General features: G+C 52.8%; 1 protein-coding gene across 2 annotated transcripts in view; it reads left to right on the top strand.

The window, feature by feature from the left end:
- NTN4 (netrin 4) overlaps nt 1-18,544 on the top strand; it is a 43,014-nt gene that overhangs the window by 8,546 nt on the left and 15,924 nt on the right. The window contains exon 3 of one of the 2 annotated variants that reach the window (XM_064154950.1): nt 11,920-12,207. The exons of the other annotated variant lie outside the window; for it this stretch is intronic. Coding sequence (XP_064011020.1) covers nt 11,920-12,207 — 288 coding nt within the window. The remainder of the gene's footprint in view (nt 1-11,919; nt 12,208-18,544) is intronic. 2 annotated transcript variants of the gene reach the window in all.

The following is an 18,544-nucleotide window of genomic DNA, read 5'->3' as shown; positions in this document are numbered from 1 at the left end:
TCACCTAGCACCTTCTGATGAGCTAAACTGTGCTCCAAGTGCCTCATGCAGCCTCCTTTTAAACACCTCCAGGGTCGGGGACTCCACCACCTCCCTGGGCAGCCCATTCCAATGCCAATCACTCTCTCTGCCAACAACTTCCTCCTAACATCCAGCCTGAACCTGCCCTGGCACAGCTTGAGCCTGTGTCCCCTTCTTCTGTCACTGGTTGCCTGGGAGAAGAGAGCAACCATCATGGAACCTGTCCAGTATGGCTGAAAGAGAAGTGGAAAAGAGGAGGAAACCTCAGCACACCCAGCCTGGATTTCCAGCAAGCTTCAAGCATGTACCAGTTTGAGGGGTTAGGTTTGCAACACTGCATAGGGGACAGAAAACTCCTTCCTTGTCAGGGCATCATTTTGGATCAGCTGCATGCAGAGAGATCACTGAACACTTTCCTTGTGCTGAGTTTATTGAAGTAAATGTTTGCTAGGAGCAGTTTCTTCTGCATAGGCAGAAACCTCTAAATGCTGGCCTTATCCCATCAGTGTTTCAAGAGAAAGGCTAAAGCCAACTTTTAGGCTGGGTCATCCAAATGTGCATTGAAACCAGAGTATTCCCACTTTTCCAGGGTGTGACCCTTCAGCCACATCATTGCAGGGGAAATCAGGCCTGGATTCATCAGCCTGGATTCATCAGCCAAGTGCAACCAGATCTAAGTAAACAAGACCACAGGATTTTAGGGGTTGGAAGGGACCCATGGAGATCATCGGGTCGGACCCCCGCTGCCACAGCAGGACCATCCAGTCTAGCTCAGGTCACACAGCAACACATCCACAAAGGCCTACAAAGGCTCCAGAGAAGGAGATTCCACAACCTCTCTGGGCAGCCTGTGCCAGGGCTCTGGAACCCTTCCAGTCAAGAAGTTCCCCTTGTGCTGAGCTGGAACCTGCTGTGCTGCAGCTTCCATCCATTGCTGCTTGTCCTGTCCCAGGGAGCAGTGAGCAGAGCCTGTCCCCCCCTCATGACCATCCCTCAGATGTTTATAAGCATTGATTCAATCCCCTCTCAGTCTTCTCTTCTCCAGACTAAGCAGCCCCAGATCCCTCAGCCTCTCCTCCTCAGGCAGTGCTCCAGTGCCCTCAGCATCCTCCTAGCGCTCCACTGGACCCTCTCCATGGATTCCTGTCCCTCTTAAACTGAGGAACCCAAGCCTGAAGGCAATACTCAAGATGAGGTCTGACCAAGGTTGAGTGGAAGGAGAACCTCCCTTGATCTGCTGGACACACTCTTAACACACCCCTCCTCTAGACCCTCTCCAGCAGATCCCCTAAAGATGCAGAAGTCTTTCAGCTCCATGGCCGGACAGAAGGGCCAACGTTATCAGCATGCACACAAACACTTCCCTCCCCCAGCCCAGCCCATGTTAGCATTTCTTCTTTTACACTCTCTGATCTTGCAGTTCTCCTTGGCTGGAGAGCACAGCCTGGGGCTCATCACCAAGGGCCCCTGAGCAGCTGTTAATTCTTTCCCGGTGAGCCAGGCTGACTGTCCACTCTGCAATGCAATTATCTCACTCACTTCACATTCCCATCTGTGCTCAATTCAGATTAGCTTGCTCCAGTGTCCCCATTTACACAAGCTCCAGGATAAGAGAACTTAACTGAGCAGGGTCTCCTTGACAAGATTGTAGTAAATTAGTGACTTGTTTGAGTCTTCACTTCTTCAGAATGCTGCTAATAAATCATTTGTTGCTGTTTGCTATTAATAGGAGAGGCTTGTTTGCAGCTTGACTGTATTCCAGCAGCTGAGTCTGTCATGCTTTTAGCTTCTCAAACATCACATGCCACTGTTTTGCTCTGGGCTCTGTGTAGAACTGAGCATTTCACTGATTTCAGATGTCTTTTGGAGCAGAAGAGTCTTCAAATGCTTTGCCTTGCACCTTTGCTGCAAGCAGCCTGCCCCTTTCCTTTAAGCATGTGGACATCAATCCTACTGATTCTACCTGAAGTGAGCTGTGTAGAGGAGAATTGTGTCCTGCTAAAAGCAGCCCTGTGGAGAGGGATCTGGGGGTGCTGGTGGCTAACAAGTTCCCCATGGCACAGCAATGTGCCCTGCTGGCCAAGAAGGCCAATGGGAGCCTGGGGTGTATTAGGAGGAGTGTGGCCAGCAGATCAAGGGAGGTTCTCCTCCCTCTCTGCTCTGCCCTGCTGAGACCTCATCTTGAATACTGTGTTCAGTTTTGGGCTTCCCAGTTGCAGAGGTACAGGGATCTGCTGGAGAGGGTCCAGCAGAGGGCTAGGAGGATGATGAGGGGACAGGAGGGCATGGCTGATGAGGAGAGGCTGAGGACCTGGGGCTGCTTAGTCTGGAGAAGAGAAGACTGAGAGGGGATTGAATCAATGTTTATAAGTATCTGAGGGTTGCCAGGAGTGGGGGACAGGCTCTGCTCACTGCTGCCTGGGATAGGACAAGCAGCAATGGGTGTAAGTTGCAGCAAAAGAGCTTCTGCCTCAACACAAGGGGGAACTTCTTTACTGTAAGGGTCCCAGAGCACTGGCACAGGCTGCCCAGAATGGTTGTGGGGTCTCCTTCTGTGGAGCCTTTGCAGACCTTTGTGGATGTGTTCCTGTGTGACCTTAGCTAGATTGGATGGTCCTGCTGTGGCAGGGGGGTTGGACTGGATGATCTCCATGGGTCCCTTCCAACCCCTAACATTCTGTGAGCCTGTGAGCTTGCTTCTCACCAGTCTGGCCCTCGTAGACAGTGAGGAGTTGTAACACTTGCAGACACAAACAGGATTTTTTCTGAGCACAGATGCTCAGTGATTCTTCTTTTGGAGCTCTGATTGTGGCCTGGAGAAACACTCTCAAAGCCTACAAGCTTTTGCCCAGTTCAGCTTTGCCTGTCCTCTAAGCCTGACTAAACTTGGGGTTTAAGCTTCTCATTGCTGTCCTCAACTGAAGCTACAGCTCCATTGTTCTGAGGTCCTCCAAGGATATCATGGATCACAGGAGATTTGAGGTCAGTCATTTGCAGGGCTTGGGACTTCACAAAGGACCTAAGCCAATAGGCAAGAATAACCTAAAGAAAAGAAAAGCTTGGGATCTCAGCCCACTTCAGGGCTGCAAATGGCTTTTCTCATCACCCTGTGCCACTGATGTCTGCACAGAGAGATGAAACAAAGAGCCAAGCTGATGAGAAGGAAAGACAGATCCTGGCTGGTGTTCAGCAGCGCTCAGGACATGTGAGGACATGGTTAGGCACAGAGGGGTTCAGGTCTCATCTCTACACTTTGCAGAAGTGCATTTTGTAGGGAGAAAAAGCCTCTTTAGCAGCACCTTCCTGATCACTCTGTCTTTGAGGAAATGGGAATCCATAGAATCACAGAATCAAGCAGGTTGGAAGAATACTCCAAGCTCAGCCAGTCCCACCTAGCATCCAGCCCTGGCCAAGCAACCAGACCATGGCACTAAGTGCCCCAGCCAGGCTTGGCTTCAACACCTCCAGGCACAGCCACTCCATCACCTCCCTGGGCAGCCCATTCCAATGCCAATCACTCTCTCTGACAACAACTTCCTCCTAACATCCAGCCTAGTTCTCTCCTGGCACAACTTGAGTCTGTGTCCCCTTGTTCTGTTGCTGCTTGCCTGGCAGCAGAGCCCAACCCCACCTGGCCACGGCCTCCCTGCAGGCAGCTGCAGACAGCAATGAGCTCTGCCCTGAGCCTCCTCTGCTGCAGGCTGCACCCCCCCAGCTCCCTCAGCCTCTCCTCACAGGGCTGTGCTCCAGGCCCCTCCCCAGCCTTGCTGCCCTTCTCTCAACACCTTCCAGCACCTCAGCATCTCTCTTGAATCTAGGAAGCCCAGAACTGGACACAGCACTCCAGGTGTGTCCTGAGCAGTGCTGAGCACAGGGGCAGAAGAACCTCCCTTGTCCTGCTGCCCACACTGCTCCTGAGCCAGCCCAGGATGCCATTTGCTCTCTTGGCCACCTGGGCACACTGCTGCCTCATGCTCAGCCTACTATCTACCAGCACCCCCAGGTCTCTTTCTTCCTGGCTGCTCTGATTGTCAGGCTTTGTATAGGAGCACCACATGCAAAGGGAGAATCTGTTCAGCTGGAGCCCAGGGGTGATGAGGGTGGTGACCAAACCCAGCCCAGCTCTTTGCATTGCATCAGTGAGTTAAGCAAAGCATGGGGGGGGAGGGATTATTTCATAAGCAGAAGAATAATGACTTCCAGGGGAATTCTTAATGAGATGAAGCAGATGAAGTCAGGCTGGAGTCAATGGAACACTAAAATCATAGGCTGCCTCAGATTGGAGGGGACCCTCAAAGGTCATCACGTCCAGGGCATGTGAAGAGCAAGACACTTCTCCAGCCTGCCCACTGCTCCTCTACACTATTCCCCCCCTTGCAGCTAGCCCACAGGAAGGTCTCATTGTCTCCTTTCCTCCCTGGCTTTTCCAGTGCTTTTGGCACATGGAGGTTGGTCCTCTTCTGGGCCAGCTCTTGGAATGCAGCCACCTCTGGGGTGGAGCATTGCCAGTGCTTAATGGCGCGGAGCAGCAGTCCCCTCTTTGCAACAGCCACTTTCCAACAGCTGAGGATCAGGGCTTCTGGACTGGCCTCCAGCTGTGGCTAAACCAGATTATTCCTCACAACCAGCCTGTGAAAGGCAGGCAGTGTATTGTAGGCTGCCAACAGCAGGAGGGAATGGGTCCCAGTGCTCCAGGAGACCCTTTCCAAGCTCCTTCTGTTGGAAGCTAAGAGCGCCGTGCCCAGATGAAACAGGAGGAATTTGGGTGGGCAGAGTTGAATGCTCTGAGCTGGCAGCTGGCCTTGTTAGTGGGGCTACTGAGAAAAGTGCCCCAGCATTTCAGTGCAGCCAGAGCCCCTCTCCAAGGCACTGCACCCCACTGCTTCATTTCCCAGCTCCTTTTGGGGCATGAAGGGAGCCCTGAGTCACTCATTCAGCTCTCACTTTGCTGGCTGGCAGTCTGGGCTGCCATGCTTCTCTTTGGGATTCCTGGATACAACCAGTTAACATGGGAAGTGTGTAACCTAGAGCAGTGAGCTGACACCTCTCAGGAGGTTGGGATCAAAAGCTCCTGGGGACTTAAGCTGAAGATTAATCACTGCGCACAGTGGGTGTCGGCGTGAGATGCCCAAAGTCTACCAGCCTTCAGAATGCTAGACAAGTGGGCAGCTCCTCACATTCTCCCTGGGCAACATTGCCAGCAAGAAAAGAAGTTAATGCCTGAAACTTCACTGGACATGTATGCATGGCTCCCTGTCACCAGCCTCTGCAGCAGCAGCCCTCAGTGCTGTGGGCTCTAAAGGGGGTGGTGGTGCTGCTGTTTCTCATGCCCTTTGTGCTGTGGGCACTAAAGGGGGTGGGGGTGGTGCTGTTTCTCATGCCCTTTGTGCTGTGGGCACTAAAGGGGGTGGTGCTGCTGCTGTTTCTCATGCCCTTTTTGGACAGTCTGCATTGATATGTTGGTCTCATTGCTGTCTACAACTACCTGAAGACTGTGGAGAGGCTGCTGCTGGGCTCTTCTCACAGGCAATTGCAGACAGAACAAGGGGGAATGGCCTCAAGCTGAGGCTGGGGAGGTTTAGGTTGGACATGAGGGAAAAGTTTTGAATGGGGAGAATGGGTTGGTTTAGAAGGGACCTTGAAGTTTTTCATGGAGAGAGTGGTCAGGGATTGGAATGAGCTGCCCAGGGAGGTGGTGGAGTCCCTCAGCCTGGGTGTTAGGATGGTTGTTAGGAAAGGGTTCTGTTAGGAAAGGGTTCTTTCAGTGCAGGTGGTGAGACACTGGCAGAGGTTGCCCAGGGAGGTTGTGGAGCACAGAAGCACCCAATGTGATCAAAGATCACATTGGGTGCTTCTGTGCTCCACAACCTCCCTGGAGGTGTTCAAGCCCAGGTTGGATGAGCCCTTGAGCCACCTGTTCTAGTGGGAGGTGTCCCTGCCTATGATGTGGGGTTGGAACTGGCTGAGATTTGAGGTTCTTTCCCACCTAAACCATTCTGTGGTTCTGTGAAATGGCTTTGAGGAGTTAGGGCATCACCAAAACCACAAGAGGATGAGCACACAGCCAGTACAGGTGTAACCAGTGCCTGTTTCCATGCAGGTGGATGCTTTAAGGTGTCTGTGCAGCAGCTCTGCAGCCTTTACCTGCTTAGCTGCCCTTCTCTGGCCACACTCCAGCACCTCAATGTCCTTCTTGTAGTGAGGAACTGGATCAACTTTGAGGTCCCTTCCAACCTAAACCATTCTATGATGCTATGATATGTTTAAGGCTCATTTGGTTGTGGTGCTTGGGGATATGGTTTAAGGTGAGTTTTGAGGAGCAGGGTTCTAGGTTGGACTTGGTGATAAACCTGGAGGTGTTTAAAGGTGGTTTGGATGTGGTGCTTGGGGATATGGTTTAAGGTGAATCTTGTAGGGCAGGGTTCTAGGTTGGACTTGGTGATAACTCTGGAGGTGTTTCAAGGTGGTTTGGATGTGGTGCTTGGGGATATGGTTTAAGGTGAGTCTTGAGGAGCAGGGTTCTAGGTTGGACTTGGTGATAAACCTGGAGGTGTTTAAAAGTGGTTTGGATGTGGTGCTTGGGGATATGGTTTAAGGTGAGTCTTGAGGAGCAGGGTTCTAGGTTGGACTTGGTGATAAACCTGGAGGTGGTTTGGATGTGGTGCTTGGGGATGTGGTTTAAGGTGAATCTTGTAGAGTAGGGTTCTAGGTTGGACTTGGTGATAACTCTGGAGGTGTTTCAAGGTGGTTTGGATGTAGTGCTTAGGGATATGGTTTAAGGTGAGTCTTGTAGAGTAGGATTCTAGGTTGGACTTGGTGATCCTGAGGGGCTTTGCCAACCTGAGTGTTTCTGTGATACAGTTCAAGACAGGTTGTTCTTTTGCCCCAAACTAAATGTAGCTCATGGTAGCTGGGTGGTTTGAGCAGCCAGTCTGACACAAATAGACACAAACACTTTTAGACACAAACACTTTTCACTGGACAGAAGAGCAGCTGAAAAAAAAGGTTCCTGAAATCAAGTTAGGCTGAAAGAAATCTTCTTGGTCCTCAGTACAGGGAGGTGGTTGAGGCCCCATGGCTGGAGGTGTTTGAGGCCAGGCTGGCTGAGGCTGTGTGCAGCCTGCTCTAGGGTAGGGTGTCCCTGGGCATGGCAGGGGGGTTGGCACTGGCTGCTCCTTGTGGTCCCTTCCAACCCTGCCTGATTCTGTGGTTCTATGATACTGCTGCAGCTGCTGAAACACTTAACCTGCTGCCTTTGCAGGCTTCTGCAGTGGTGCTTCATGCTCAGGAGCTGTCAGAGGGGTTAGTCTGCAGCTCTGGGGGGCAAGGCAGCTTTTCTTACAGCCCTGCCTGCAAACAGGCAGCTCCAGTTCTCTGTCTGGCTCTTTGGAGGCAGCTCCAGGTTTTTCACACACACACACACAACAGGTAGGCGAAAGCTGAGGACATAAATCTTTGTGAGGATAAGGGAAGGAGGAGAATTGCTGGAGGGAAGAGTATTTAAAAGCCATCTTTCTTGCTGATGGGGCAGAGGACTTCTTCATAATCATCAGCTGAAGTCTGCTGGCTCATTTTGCTGTAGTGCAGCCTGGCAAGCAGTGCTTCTGAGGATGAGGAGTAAAACCCCTAATTAACTGTCTTCTTTGATAGTGAGTAGCTGATGAAATAATGCATCTGGAGGGGTTTGTGAGCCCAGAAGTTGAGTGAAAGTTGTGATTAGGCAAAAAAAGAAATGCCCTCATGGAATAAACTCAGGTCTGGGAGAAACACTGTTAACTGGAGGTGAAGAAACCCAAAAGCTATTTTGAGCTGGAGAGAGATCTTTTTGCTGTAGGAACCCTGCTCTGGCAGGGAGGTTGGATTTGATGACCTTTTGAGGTCCTTTCCAACCCCTAACATCCTGTGATTCTGTAATGCTAAGAGTGGTCAGGCATTGGCACAGGCTGCCCAGGGAGGTGGTGGACTCCTCATCCCTGGAGGTGTTCAAGAAACCTGTGGCCATGGCACTCTGGGATGTGGTTTCACAGCCATAGTGGTGTTGGGTTGGTGGTTGGACTCTGATCTTGGAGGTCTTTTCCAACCAAAGCAGTTCTGATTCTATGCAAGCTGGCAGCAATCTGGGCTGTGGTGGTCTTAGGCTGACAGTTGATGATTTTGGAGGTCTTTTCCAACCAAAGCAGTTCTGGTTCTATGCAAGCTGGCAGCAATCTGGGCCGTGGTGGTCTTAGGTTGACAGTTGATGATCTTGGAGGTCTTTCCCAACCAAAGCAGTTCTGATTCTATGCAAGCTGGCAGCAATCTGGGCTGTGGTAGTCTTAGATTGACAGTTGATGATTTTGGAGGTCTTTTCCAACCAAAGCAGTTCTGGTTCTATGCAAGCTGGCAGCAATCTGGGCCATGGTGGTCTTAGGCTGACAGTTGATGATCTTGGAGGTCTTTTCCAACCAAAGCAGTTCTGGTTCTATGCAAGCTGGCAGCAATCTGGGCCGTGGTGGTCTTAGGCTGACAGTTGATGATCTTGGAGGTCTTTTCCAACCAAAGCAGTTCTGGTTCTATGCAAGCTGGCAGCAATCTGGGCCATGGTAGTCTTAGGCTGACAGTTGATGATCTTGGAGGTCTTTTCCAACCAAAGCAGTTCTGGTTCTATGCAAGCTGGCAGCAATCTGGGCTGTGGTGGTCTTAGGCTGACAGTTGATGATTTTGGAGGTCTTTTCCAACCAAAGCAGTTCTGGTTCTATGCAAGCTGGCAGCAATCTGGGCCATGGTAGTCTTAGGATGACAGTTGATGATCTTGGAGGTCTTTCCCAACCAAAGCAGTTCTGGTTCTATGCAAGCTGGCAGCAATCTGGGCTGTGGTGGTCTTAGGCTGACAGTTGAACTTGATGATCTTGGAGGTCTCTTCCAACCAAAGCAATTCTGATTCTATGAAGGCTGGCTGCAGTCTGGGCTGTGATGGTCTTAGGTTGACAGTTGATGATCTTGGAGGTCTTTTCCTACCAAAGCAATTCTATGCTTCTGATTCTGTCTCCAGCCAGGAGCAGTGACTCAGGGAAGGGGCACATGCTTGGGCGCTAAGGGTCCCTGTCCACAGCCTCTGCAGCTCTCTCTGTATCTGCAGGCCTGTGAGGAAAAAGCTTCCTGTGGACCATGATTCCTGCAATGTTGTGAGCATTTGCATCCCAGAGGACCCCACTTTATCCTTGTGGAGATCTGCACCTTGGCAGAGGTGCAGGCCCTTGCAGCTGCAGTGGGTGGAGGCTGCTGCAGCCTGCGATGCGTCTGTGACTCATGGAGGAGGTTTTGCTGGTGGCAAATCTTTCATTGATGCTGTTGACTTCCTCAAGCAGCTTTGACTTCAGAGCCTGTTTTGTTGCTCTCAGCATCATTCATTAGCATTTTCCTTCCCACTGTGGAGATAGATATAAAGATGTCCTTTCATTGCCCATGGCATGTAAACATGCTGGGCTTCTGCTGGTGAAGGGACCTTGGGGTATTTATAAACCGAGGTCGTTGTGGAGCAGGGAGGTGCTGGAGTGCACCACGGGCATGGCTGCTGCTCTCTTTGCACACACAGCTGCAGGGCTGCATCTGTGGAAGGGCAAGAAGCTAAGGCAAAAAGATGTGTGAAGCGATCAACAGAGCAGGAGTTGCTTGTGGATGTTAGGAAGGGCTCTCAGGCATTGGTACAGGAAGGTGCTGGAGTGTACCATGGTCATGGCTGCTGCTCTGTTTGCACACACAGCTCCAGGGCTGCATCTGTGGAAGGGCAAGAAGCTAAGGCAAAAAGATGTGTGAAGCAATCAACAGAGCAGGAGTTGCTTGTGGATGTTAGGAAGGGCTCTCAGGCATTGGTACAGGCTGCCCATGAAGGTGCTGGAGTGCACCACGTTCAACACTGTTCCAGGGCTGCATCTGTGGAAGGGCAAGAAGCTAAGGCAAAAAGATGTGTGAAGCAATCAACAGAGCAGGAGTTGCTTGTGGATGTTAGGAAGGGCTCTCAGGCACTGGAAGAGGCTGCCCATAGAGGTGCCGGAGTGCACCACAGTCGTGGCTGCTGCTCTGTTTGCACACACAGCTGCAGGGCTGCATCTGTGGAAGGGCAAGAAGCTAAGGCAAAAAGATGTGTGAAGCAATCAACAGAGCAGCAACTGCTCATGGATATTAGGAAGGGCTCTCAGGCTTTGGTACAGGCTGCCCATGGAGGTGGTGGAGTCCCCATCCCTGGAGGTGTTAAAGAAATGTGTGGCCATGGCATTTTGAGACCTGATTTCACAGCCATGGTGAGGTTAGGTTGATGGTTGGACTCTGATCTTAGAGGTCTTTTCCAGGCAAAGCAGTTCTGGTTCTATGAAAGCTGGCAGCAGCCTGTAGGTGGGTGTGGGGTGCTGGGCAGCACAGGGCTGCAGACCCATAACAGCTTTCTGGGGTTGATGTGGACCCAGTGATGTGCTGACTCCTGAAAGATAAATCAGAGAGGTCGATAACTGAGCAGGGAAGTCCTGCTGGAAAGCACAACCTTGACCTCATTGCCTCCAACTCAACCCACTCTGCCCAGCAGAAAGCTGCTGTTTGTGTGGGCTCCCACATCTTAGAATGAGTGATTTGTATTTTGTTCCATAACTCACATCTGGGGCAGAGGCAGGAGGACATTTACTGCCTGGCAGTGCCAAGACCAGGCTTGCCCTTCTCCCTGGCACTGCTGCAGGGTGTAGCACGGCTGTGGGGCTGCTGGGCACAGAAGGAGCAGTACAGGACAGCCCTTGGGAGTTACAGAGAGGGCTCATGTTTAGCATCACTGTTTTCAAGTAGCCATAAAAAGAAGTGTTTGGAGAATTTGGGAATCCTGGCTCCAGAGAAATCAGCAGCACAACTCCCCCTGAATTCCACTCAGACAAGATTTAACTCTCTGTGTGTGAGGGCACTCAAGGGGGATTGATTCCCCTGCTGTGGCTGCCTGTGCTGCAGCTGCAGGCAGCACTCAGGTGCATTGAGTGAGGACAAACAAGCAAAACTGGCAGTCAGGGAGCAGTCTGCAGAGGCATCTAGCAGAAATTGTAATCACAGGATCAGAGGATGGCAGGGGTTGGATGGGACCCGAAGAGCTCATCCAGTCCAACCCCCCTGCCACAGCAGGACCATCCAATCTAGCTCAGGTCACACAGGAACACATCCAGACAGGCCTGCAAAGGCTCCAGGGAAGGAGACCCCACAGCCTCTCTGGGCAGCCTGTGCCAGTGCTCTGGGACCCTTCCAGGCAAGAAGTTTCCCCTTGTGTTGAGCTGGAACCTGCTGTGCTGCAGCTTCCATGCATTGCTGCTTGTCCTGTGCCAGGGAGCAGTGAGCAGAGCCTGTCTTTGATCACATTCTGTGCTTCTGTGCTCCACAGCCTCCCTGGGCAACCTGTGCCAGTGTCTCCCCACCTGCACTGCAAAGAACCCTTTCCTAACATCTAGTTTCAATCTCCCCTCTCCCAGTTCAAACCCATTCCCCCTTGTTCTGTCATTGAAATACCTTGTCAGTAGTCCCTCCACAGCCTTCCTGGAGCCCCCTTCAGATACTGGGAGGCCACTATAAGCTCTCCTCAAAGCCTTCTCCAGGTTGAAGAGCCCCAACTCTTGTAGCTTGTCCTCATAGCAGAGCTGCTGCTGCAGCCCTCTGAGCATCTTTATGGCCCTCCTCTGAACTGGTTTGAGTTGGAAGGGACCTTAAAGATCATCTAGTTCCAACCTCCTGCCATGGACAGGGACACCTTCCACCCACCCAGGATGCTCAAGGCCTTGAACAGCTGCAGGGAGAGTGCATCCACAACCTCCCTGGGTAACCTGCTGCAGTTTCTCACCCCCCTCACTGTAGGGAATTTCTTTCTGATGCTTTCCCTTGCTGCACCTCTCTGCCCAGGTCATCTATCGAGCCCTGGCACCACCCCACGCCGTGGAGGACCCATACAGCGCTGAAGCCCAGGCACAGCTGAAGATCACCAACCTGCGGGTGCGGCTGCTGGAGCAGCAGGGCTGTCCCTGCCTCCCTGCCAGCCCTGCCCTGCAGCCCCTGCAGCCCCCAGGGCCCTTGCACTATGCCATCTATGACTTCATCGTGAAGGGCAGCTGCTTCTGCAACGGCCACGCCGACCACTGCGTCCCGGTGGCGGGATTCAAGCCTCTCAAGGCAGCTGGTGTTTTCCAGGTGGTATGTATGGGTGTCCAAGGGCTGCCCCACGGCAAAGAGGGCTTTGGGATGTGGCAGAGGTGGTCTAGTCCTGCACACGGGTCCAAGTGTGCTGTGTGGCACCCTGGAGTCTAAGCACAGGGAGCAAAAGCAGTCACGGAATCAGAGGATTAACCAGGTTGGGTAATGTGTGCCATGTGTGGCACTTGGCAGGTGTGCTGATGGGTAGAGTTGCCTCAGCAGGGACATGGTAGGCATGTGCTCTTCTTGGCTGCCTGCCCCTGAAGCTGCAGACCCAGCAGACATGGTGATCTGCTTTGGATGCATCCCAGTCCTCCACCTTGAAGCAGGTATGACCTGGAAGACCAAGAGCCCACTGGTGAGATTGGAGGGGAAGGATAGATCTGGAGAGAACTGCAGAGGAAGGAGGCTGGAGGCTGCATGGCACAGGACTGGTGTCAGGAACGCTGCTCTGAAGCTCTGGATGTGCTCTGAAAGGCTCTTTCAGTGGAGGCAGGCTTGAGCTCAGGGATGAGCCCAGGCTCAGAGACTTGTCTGAGCTGAGTGCCCTGCCAGAGCAGCCTGGCTCTGGTCTGACTTCATGCAAAGGAGACTCCTCCTTTCAGCTGCCAGGAGAGCTGTAACTTCTCTGCAAGAGTCCAGGAGCCAAAGCAAGCAGCTGAGCCCCTCCTCAGCTGGGAGCAGAGGAGAAGAGGCAGGTGGCAGATGCCCACATCCTACCCACTGCCTCCTGCTCAGGAATGCACCCACAGGCTGGCACTGCTTCCAGAACCTCTCCCCGTTCAGCAGCTAGGGCCAAGCAGTTCTCCATCACAGCATCACAGAATTAACCAGGTTGGAAGAGACCTTTGAGATCACTGAGTCCAACCTATCACCTAGCACCTTCTGATGAGCTAAACTGTGCTCCAAGTGCCTCATGCAGCCTCCTTTTAAACACCTCCAGGGTCGGGGACTCCACCACCTCCCTGGGCAGCCCATTCCAATGCCAATCACTCTCTCTGCCAACAACTTCCTCCTCACATCCAGTCTAGACCTGCCCTGGCACAGCTTGAGGCTGTGTCCCCTTCTTCTGTCCCTGGCTGCCTGGCAGCAGAGCCCAACCCCACCTGGCTACAGCCTCCCTGCAGGGAGCTGCAGACAGCAGTGAGGTCACCCCTGAGCCCCCTCTTCTGCAGGCTGCACACCCCCAGCTCCCTCAGTCTTTACAGAGGAAGAGCTCTTCATGCCCTAGAATCACAGAACTGTTCCCTTGGAAGACTTCTAAGGCCATTAACCAAACAAGACCATGGCCACTAAACCATGTCCCCAGGTGCCATGGCCACACCTCCAGGGGCAGAAACTCCACCACCTCCCTGGGCAGCCTGTTCCAACCTCTGACCACTCCTGCAGCAAATAATTTTATTCCCAATCTCCAGCCTAAGCCTCCCCTGGCACAAATTTCAAGCCATTTGCTCTCATCACAGCACTGTGCTCTGGTGGCCAGGAGGGGCAGTGCCATTCTGGGGTGGGTTAGAAGGGCTGTGGTTGGTATCACAGTATCACCAAGGTTGGAAGAGACCTCACAGATCATCAAGTCCAACCCTTTAGCACAGAGCTCAAGGCCAGACCATGGCACCAAGTGCCACGTCCAGTCCTGCCTTGAACAGCTCCAGGGACAGCAACTCCTGGTGAGGCCACATCTGGAGCACTGTGTCCAGTTCTGGCCCCCCTGTTCTAGAAGGACATAGAGTTGCTGGAGAGAGCTCAGCACAGAGCCACAAAGGTGCTGCAGGGAATGGAAGAGCTCTGTTAGGAGCAGAGCCTGAGGGAGCTGGGGCTGTGCTGCTGGGAGAAGAGGGGGCTCAGGTGAGAGGTGACCTCAGCAATGGTTATCGGTGTGTGCAGAGTCAGTGCCAGGAGCTGGTGCCAGGCTCTGCTGGGTGATGCCCAGTGCCAGGCCAAGGGGCACTGGGTGGGAGCTGAGGCAGAGGAGGTTCCATGGAAATATGAGGAGGAATTTTTCCCTGTGAGGGTGCCAGAGCCCTGGCACAGGCTGCCCAGGGGGGCTGTGGAGTCTCCCTCTCTGCAGATATCCCAAGCCCACCTGGCTGTGTTGCTGTGTGATCTGCTCTGGGTGCTCCTGCTCTGGCAGGGGGCTTGGACTGGCTGAGCTTTGGAGCTCCCTTCCAGCCCCTGACCTTCTGTGATTCTCTATCTTCAAAGGTACAACCAGGCTGATCTCTGTCACCTTTCTGATCTTTCATTGCTGACTTTGGTACCACAGAGAAGCATTTTGCTTCTGTTGCCACTGTGATTCTGTGATCTTGGCTTTGCTGGCAGAGGAGCTGTGGGGAGAAGCCAGAGCAGTCCATCAGATTTTGCTGAATAATGCTAGAAAGGGAAAGAGCATTAAAGAAATCCTGGAGGTGAGGAGGTCTGGCACCCAGCCAGCTCTTCAGGGAGCTCTCCTTTCTCTTGGCTGATGCTCTCAGACAAGCAGCAGACAGCACATTTCCCTTCCAACAGACCCAGCCTTGCACATCTTGAAAGCAGTGTGTGCAGCACTGTGGTTGACAGCACTGCTCAGAGCAGCTTCTGCTTCCCACAGAGGTTCCCTGAGCAGAAGTCTTGGAAGGAAGCTCTTTGCTCAGGATTGTTTAGGTGGCATAAAGTGGCTTGAGACCACAGCCTGCAGCACTGCTGAGAACTGTAACAGAGCCTGCAGGCAGACATGCAGCCTGTGGAAACCAGGGTGTGGAGCTAACAGGTGCTGCTGTGGGAAGGAGCCAAGTGCCAAAACTGTTCTTCACCCTGGGGGTGAGAGCCTGGAACAGGTTGCTCAGGGAGGTGGTAGAACTCTACTCATCAAGACTCACCTTAAAGCATAGCTCTAAGCACCACATCCAAACCACCCTGAAACATATCCAGAGTTATCCCCAAGTCCAACCTAGAACTCTACTCATCAAGACTCACCTTAAAGCATAGCTCTAAGCACCACATCCAAACCACCCTGAAACATATCCAGAGTTATCCCCAAGTCCAACCTAGAACTCTACTCATCAAGACTCACCTTAAAGCATAGCTCTAAGCACCACATCCAAACCACCCTGAAACATATCCAGAGTTATCCCCAAGTCCAACCTAGAACTCTACTCATCAAGACTCACCTTAAAGCATAGCTCTAAGCACCACATCCAGACCACCCTGAAACATATCCAGAGTTATCCCCAAGTCCAACCTAGAACTCTACTCATCAAGACTCACCTTAAAGCATAGCTCTAAGCACCACATCCAGACCACCCTTAAACACCTCAAGAGTTATCACCAAGTCCAACCTAGGACTCTACTCCACAGGATTCACCTTAAAGCACAGCTCTAAGCACCACATCCAAACCACCCTTAAACACTTCCAGGGTCCATGCAAGGAACTCTATGAGAAGCAGTTTCCCCCTCCCAGCTGTTTAACCTATCTCTGTTATCAGCTCTTGGGAGATTGGTTTTCCTTTCAGTCTGCATTTGTGCTGGGCTCTACAAAATGAGGTTTTGCAAGATCAATCACTTCAGAGCAGGTGACTGAAAGCATTTATTATGTTGGGGTTTTTCCCCACCCCTGAAACAACATCTCTGTCTCACTGCCCAGGGTCCAGGATAAACAGGGGGAGAAGTATTTTATAGGTTGTGACTAAAGGGGATAAAAAAAAAGCCCCAGCCCAACAAAACCAACCCAAGGAACCCAATGTCTCTGCAGTGTGAAAGGAAGCAGTGGAAGGCTGTAATTCAGCCACAAAAGGCTGTGGAAGGAAGCATGAGCCTGGCAGCTGCCTTTGTATAGAGAAATCAGTGGCTCGTTTATCTTGCAGAAAGCAACTTTTGTAACACTGTTTGCATTGTGCCTGGCGTCGTGACAGGGCTGTTGTGCCCAGAAGGGAGGCAGTGTGAAAGGGCACTGGGATGTAAAGCCCCTGTGACAACATGAAAGATGGTTATGAGGAGGCTTTGCTGCTGAGGCGAGTGGAGAGCTGTGTGAACGCTGAAAGGCTGAGGTGGGAGCTGTGTTTGTGTGCTTGGGGATGCTCCAGAGGGAGACCAGTGGGGACCAGGCCTTGTCTGGCTGCATCTGATGCAGAAGCAGGACCAGCTGGGTTGCCACGTGTGTGGGTGCACCCCTGTGGGTGCTCAGCCAGGTGTGGATCTCGCTGAGACTGAGTCCCCAGCCTGGCAGCAAGCAGGGCTGCAGAGGTTTGCAAAGTGTGCCTGGCAGTCTGAGCTACTGCCTGGCCAACCCAGCCCGTGCTGCTGGGATCCACAGGGGGATCTGGGCCTGGCAGGGAGCAGCTGATGAAGGCACTAATGCCTCTGGAGGAAGGCAACCTGCAAAGCAGCAGTCTCTCATAGGCAGCGGAAACAGAGTTCCTCCTGATCCCCACAGAGTCAACTGGGAGCTCCAAATCTAAGGACCTCTGTGCTGGCCTTGTGCTTCTAGAATCATGGAATCACAGGATTGGTTCAGCTGGAAAAGATCTCTGAGATCATTGAGTCCAGCTGTCAACCCGAGACCACTATGGCATCAAACCATGTCCCAGAGTGCCATGGCCACAGGTTGCTTGAATACCTCCAGGGATGGGCACTCCACCACCCCCTGGGCAGCCTGTTCCAAGCCCTGACCACTCTTGCAGCAAAGGAATCTTTCCTTGTCTCCAACCTAACCCTCCCCTGGCACGGTTTCAGGCCATCTCCTCTCATCTTATCCAATACAAGGGAGCAGAGTCCAACCCCCACCTCCCTGCAACCTCCTCTCAGGGAGCTGTAGACAGCAATGAAGTCTCTCCTCAGCCTCCTCTTCCCCAGTCTAAACACCCCCAGTTCTCTTAGCTGCTCCTTCCCAGCCCTGTTCTCCAGACCCTTCATCATCTTTGTTGCCTTTCTCAAGACACACTCCAGCTCCTCAATGCCATTCTTGGAGTGAGTGGTCCAAATCTGAATTCAATATTCAAGGTATGAACTCAACAACTGTTCTACTCTCTTTACATCTTAAGCTTTCCAGCCAGTCCATTCATTTCCTTGCCCTCAGGCCCATCACACCTTTACAAGTGATCTCTACCAGGTGCACCATGCCCTGCTCTACCTTGGGCTCTACTCCACCAGCAGCTGGTTTCATTTGCACCATCTCCAAACATGCCTCTTTGGCAGGGCTGCTTGCCCTGGAAGCTCAATGCTGCAGCAGGTTTTCAGGTCACAAAACCTCTTTTCTTTGGAGCCCACATTCAGATTAATATGAACAAGTAGGCACAGAGCTATTCAGTGCTTCACTCCTTAGCTCTGCATGCAAAATAAGTGGCTGCACATCAGGGTTGAGGCTTTTTGGATGCCCATCCCCTTCTGTTCTCTTTTTGCCCACCTCCCTGTGCTCTGGCAACGGGACATGCCCTATTGTGCACCACTTGGGCTGTCAGAGAATGCAGGCTCTTAGGCTGTGGGACTGTGAATGTTCCTCAGCAGGGAGTTCTGCCTCACTCTGTGCTGCTGTCTTGGGATTCTTAAGCCTTTGAGGGTTTCTTAGGTGCTGCTGAGTTGCAGAGTTGCACATCATTAATTCTGAGCAGCCATGGGCTGATTGATCGAGTCCCCACTGGTTCTTTGTCTGGCTTTGGCAAAGGGGAGAGCTGAATTTGAGGGGTGAGGCTGCAGGCTGTGGGCACAGGCAGAGGGAGGAGGCATCCCCCCACAGTAGTCATAGAATCACAGAATCCAGCAGGTTGGAAGAGAGCTCCAAGCTCATCCAGTCCAACCTAGCACCCAGCCCTGCCCAACCAACCAGACCATGGCACTAAGTGCCCCAGCCAGCCTTGGCTTCAACACCTCCAGTCATGGGCACTCCACCACCTCCCTGGGCAGCCCATTCCAATGCCAATCACCACCAGGGTGGTGTGGCACAAGGGTAGTGGGGCACCAGGGTGTTGGGGCACAAGGGTGGTGGGGCACAAGGGTGATGGTGCACCAGGGTGGTGTGGCACCAGGGTGGTGGGGCACAAGGGTGATGGTGCACCAGGGTGGTGTGGCACAAGGGTGGTGTGGCACCAGGGTGTTGGGGCACCAGGGTGGTGTGGCACCAGGATGGTGGGGCACAAGGGTGGTGGGGAACCAGGCTGGTGTGGCACAAGGGTAGTGGGGCACTAGGGTGGTGTGGCACAAGGATGGTGGGGCACCAGGGTGGTGGGGCACAAGGGTGATGGTGCACCAGGGTGGTGTGGCACCAGGATGGTGGGGCACAAGGGTGGTGGGGAACCAGGCTGGTGTGGCACAAGGGTAGTGGGGCACTAGGGTGGTGTGGCACAAGGATGGTGGGGCACCAGGGTGG

Source organism: Pogoniulus pusillus, chromosome 15 (assembly GCF_015220805.1).
Source record: "Pogoniulus pusillus isolate bPogPus1 chromosome 15, bPogPus1.pri, whole genome shotgun sequence".
NCBI lineage: Eukaryota > Metazoa > Chordata > Aves > Piciformes > Lybiidae > Pogoniulus > Pogoniulus pusillus.
This window is presented reverse-complemented; position numbering and strand designations above follow the sequence as displayed.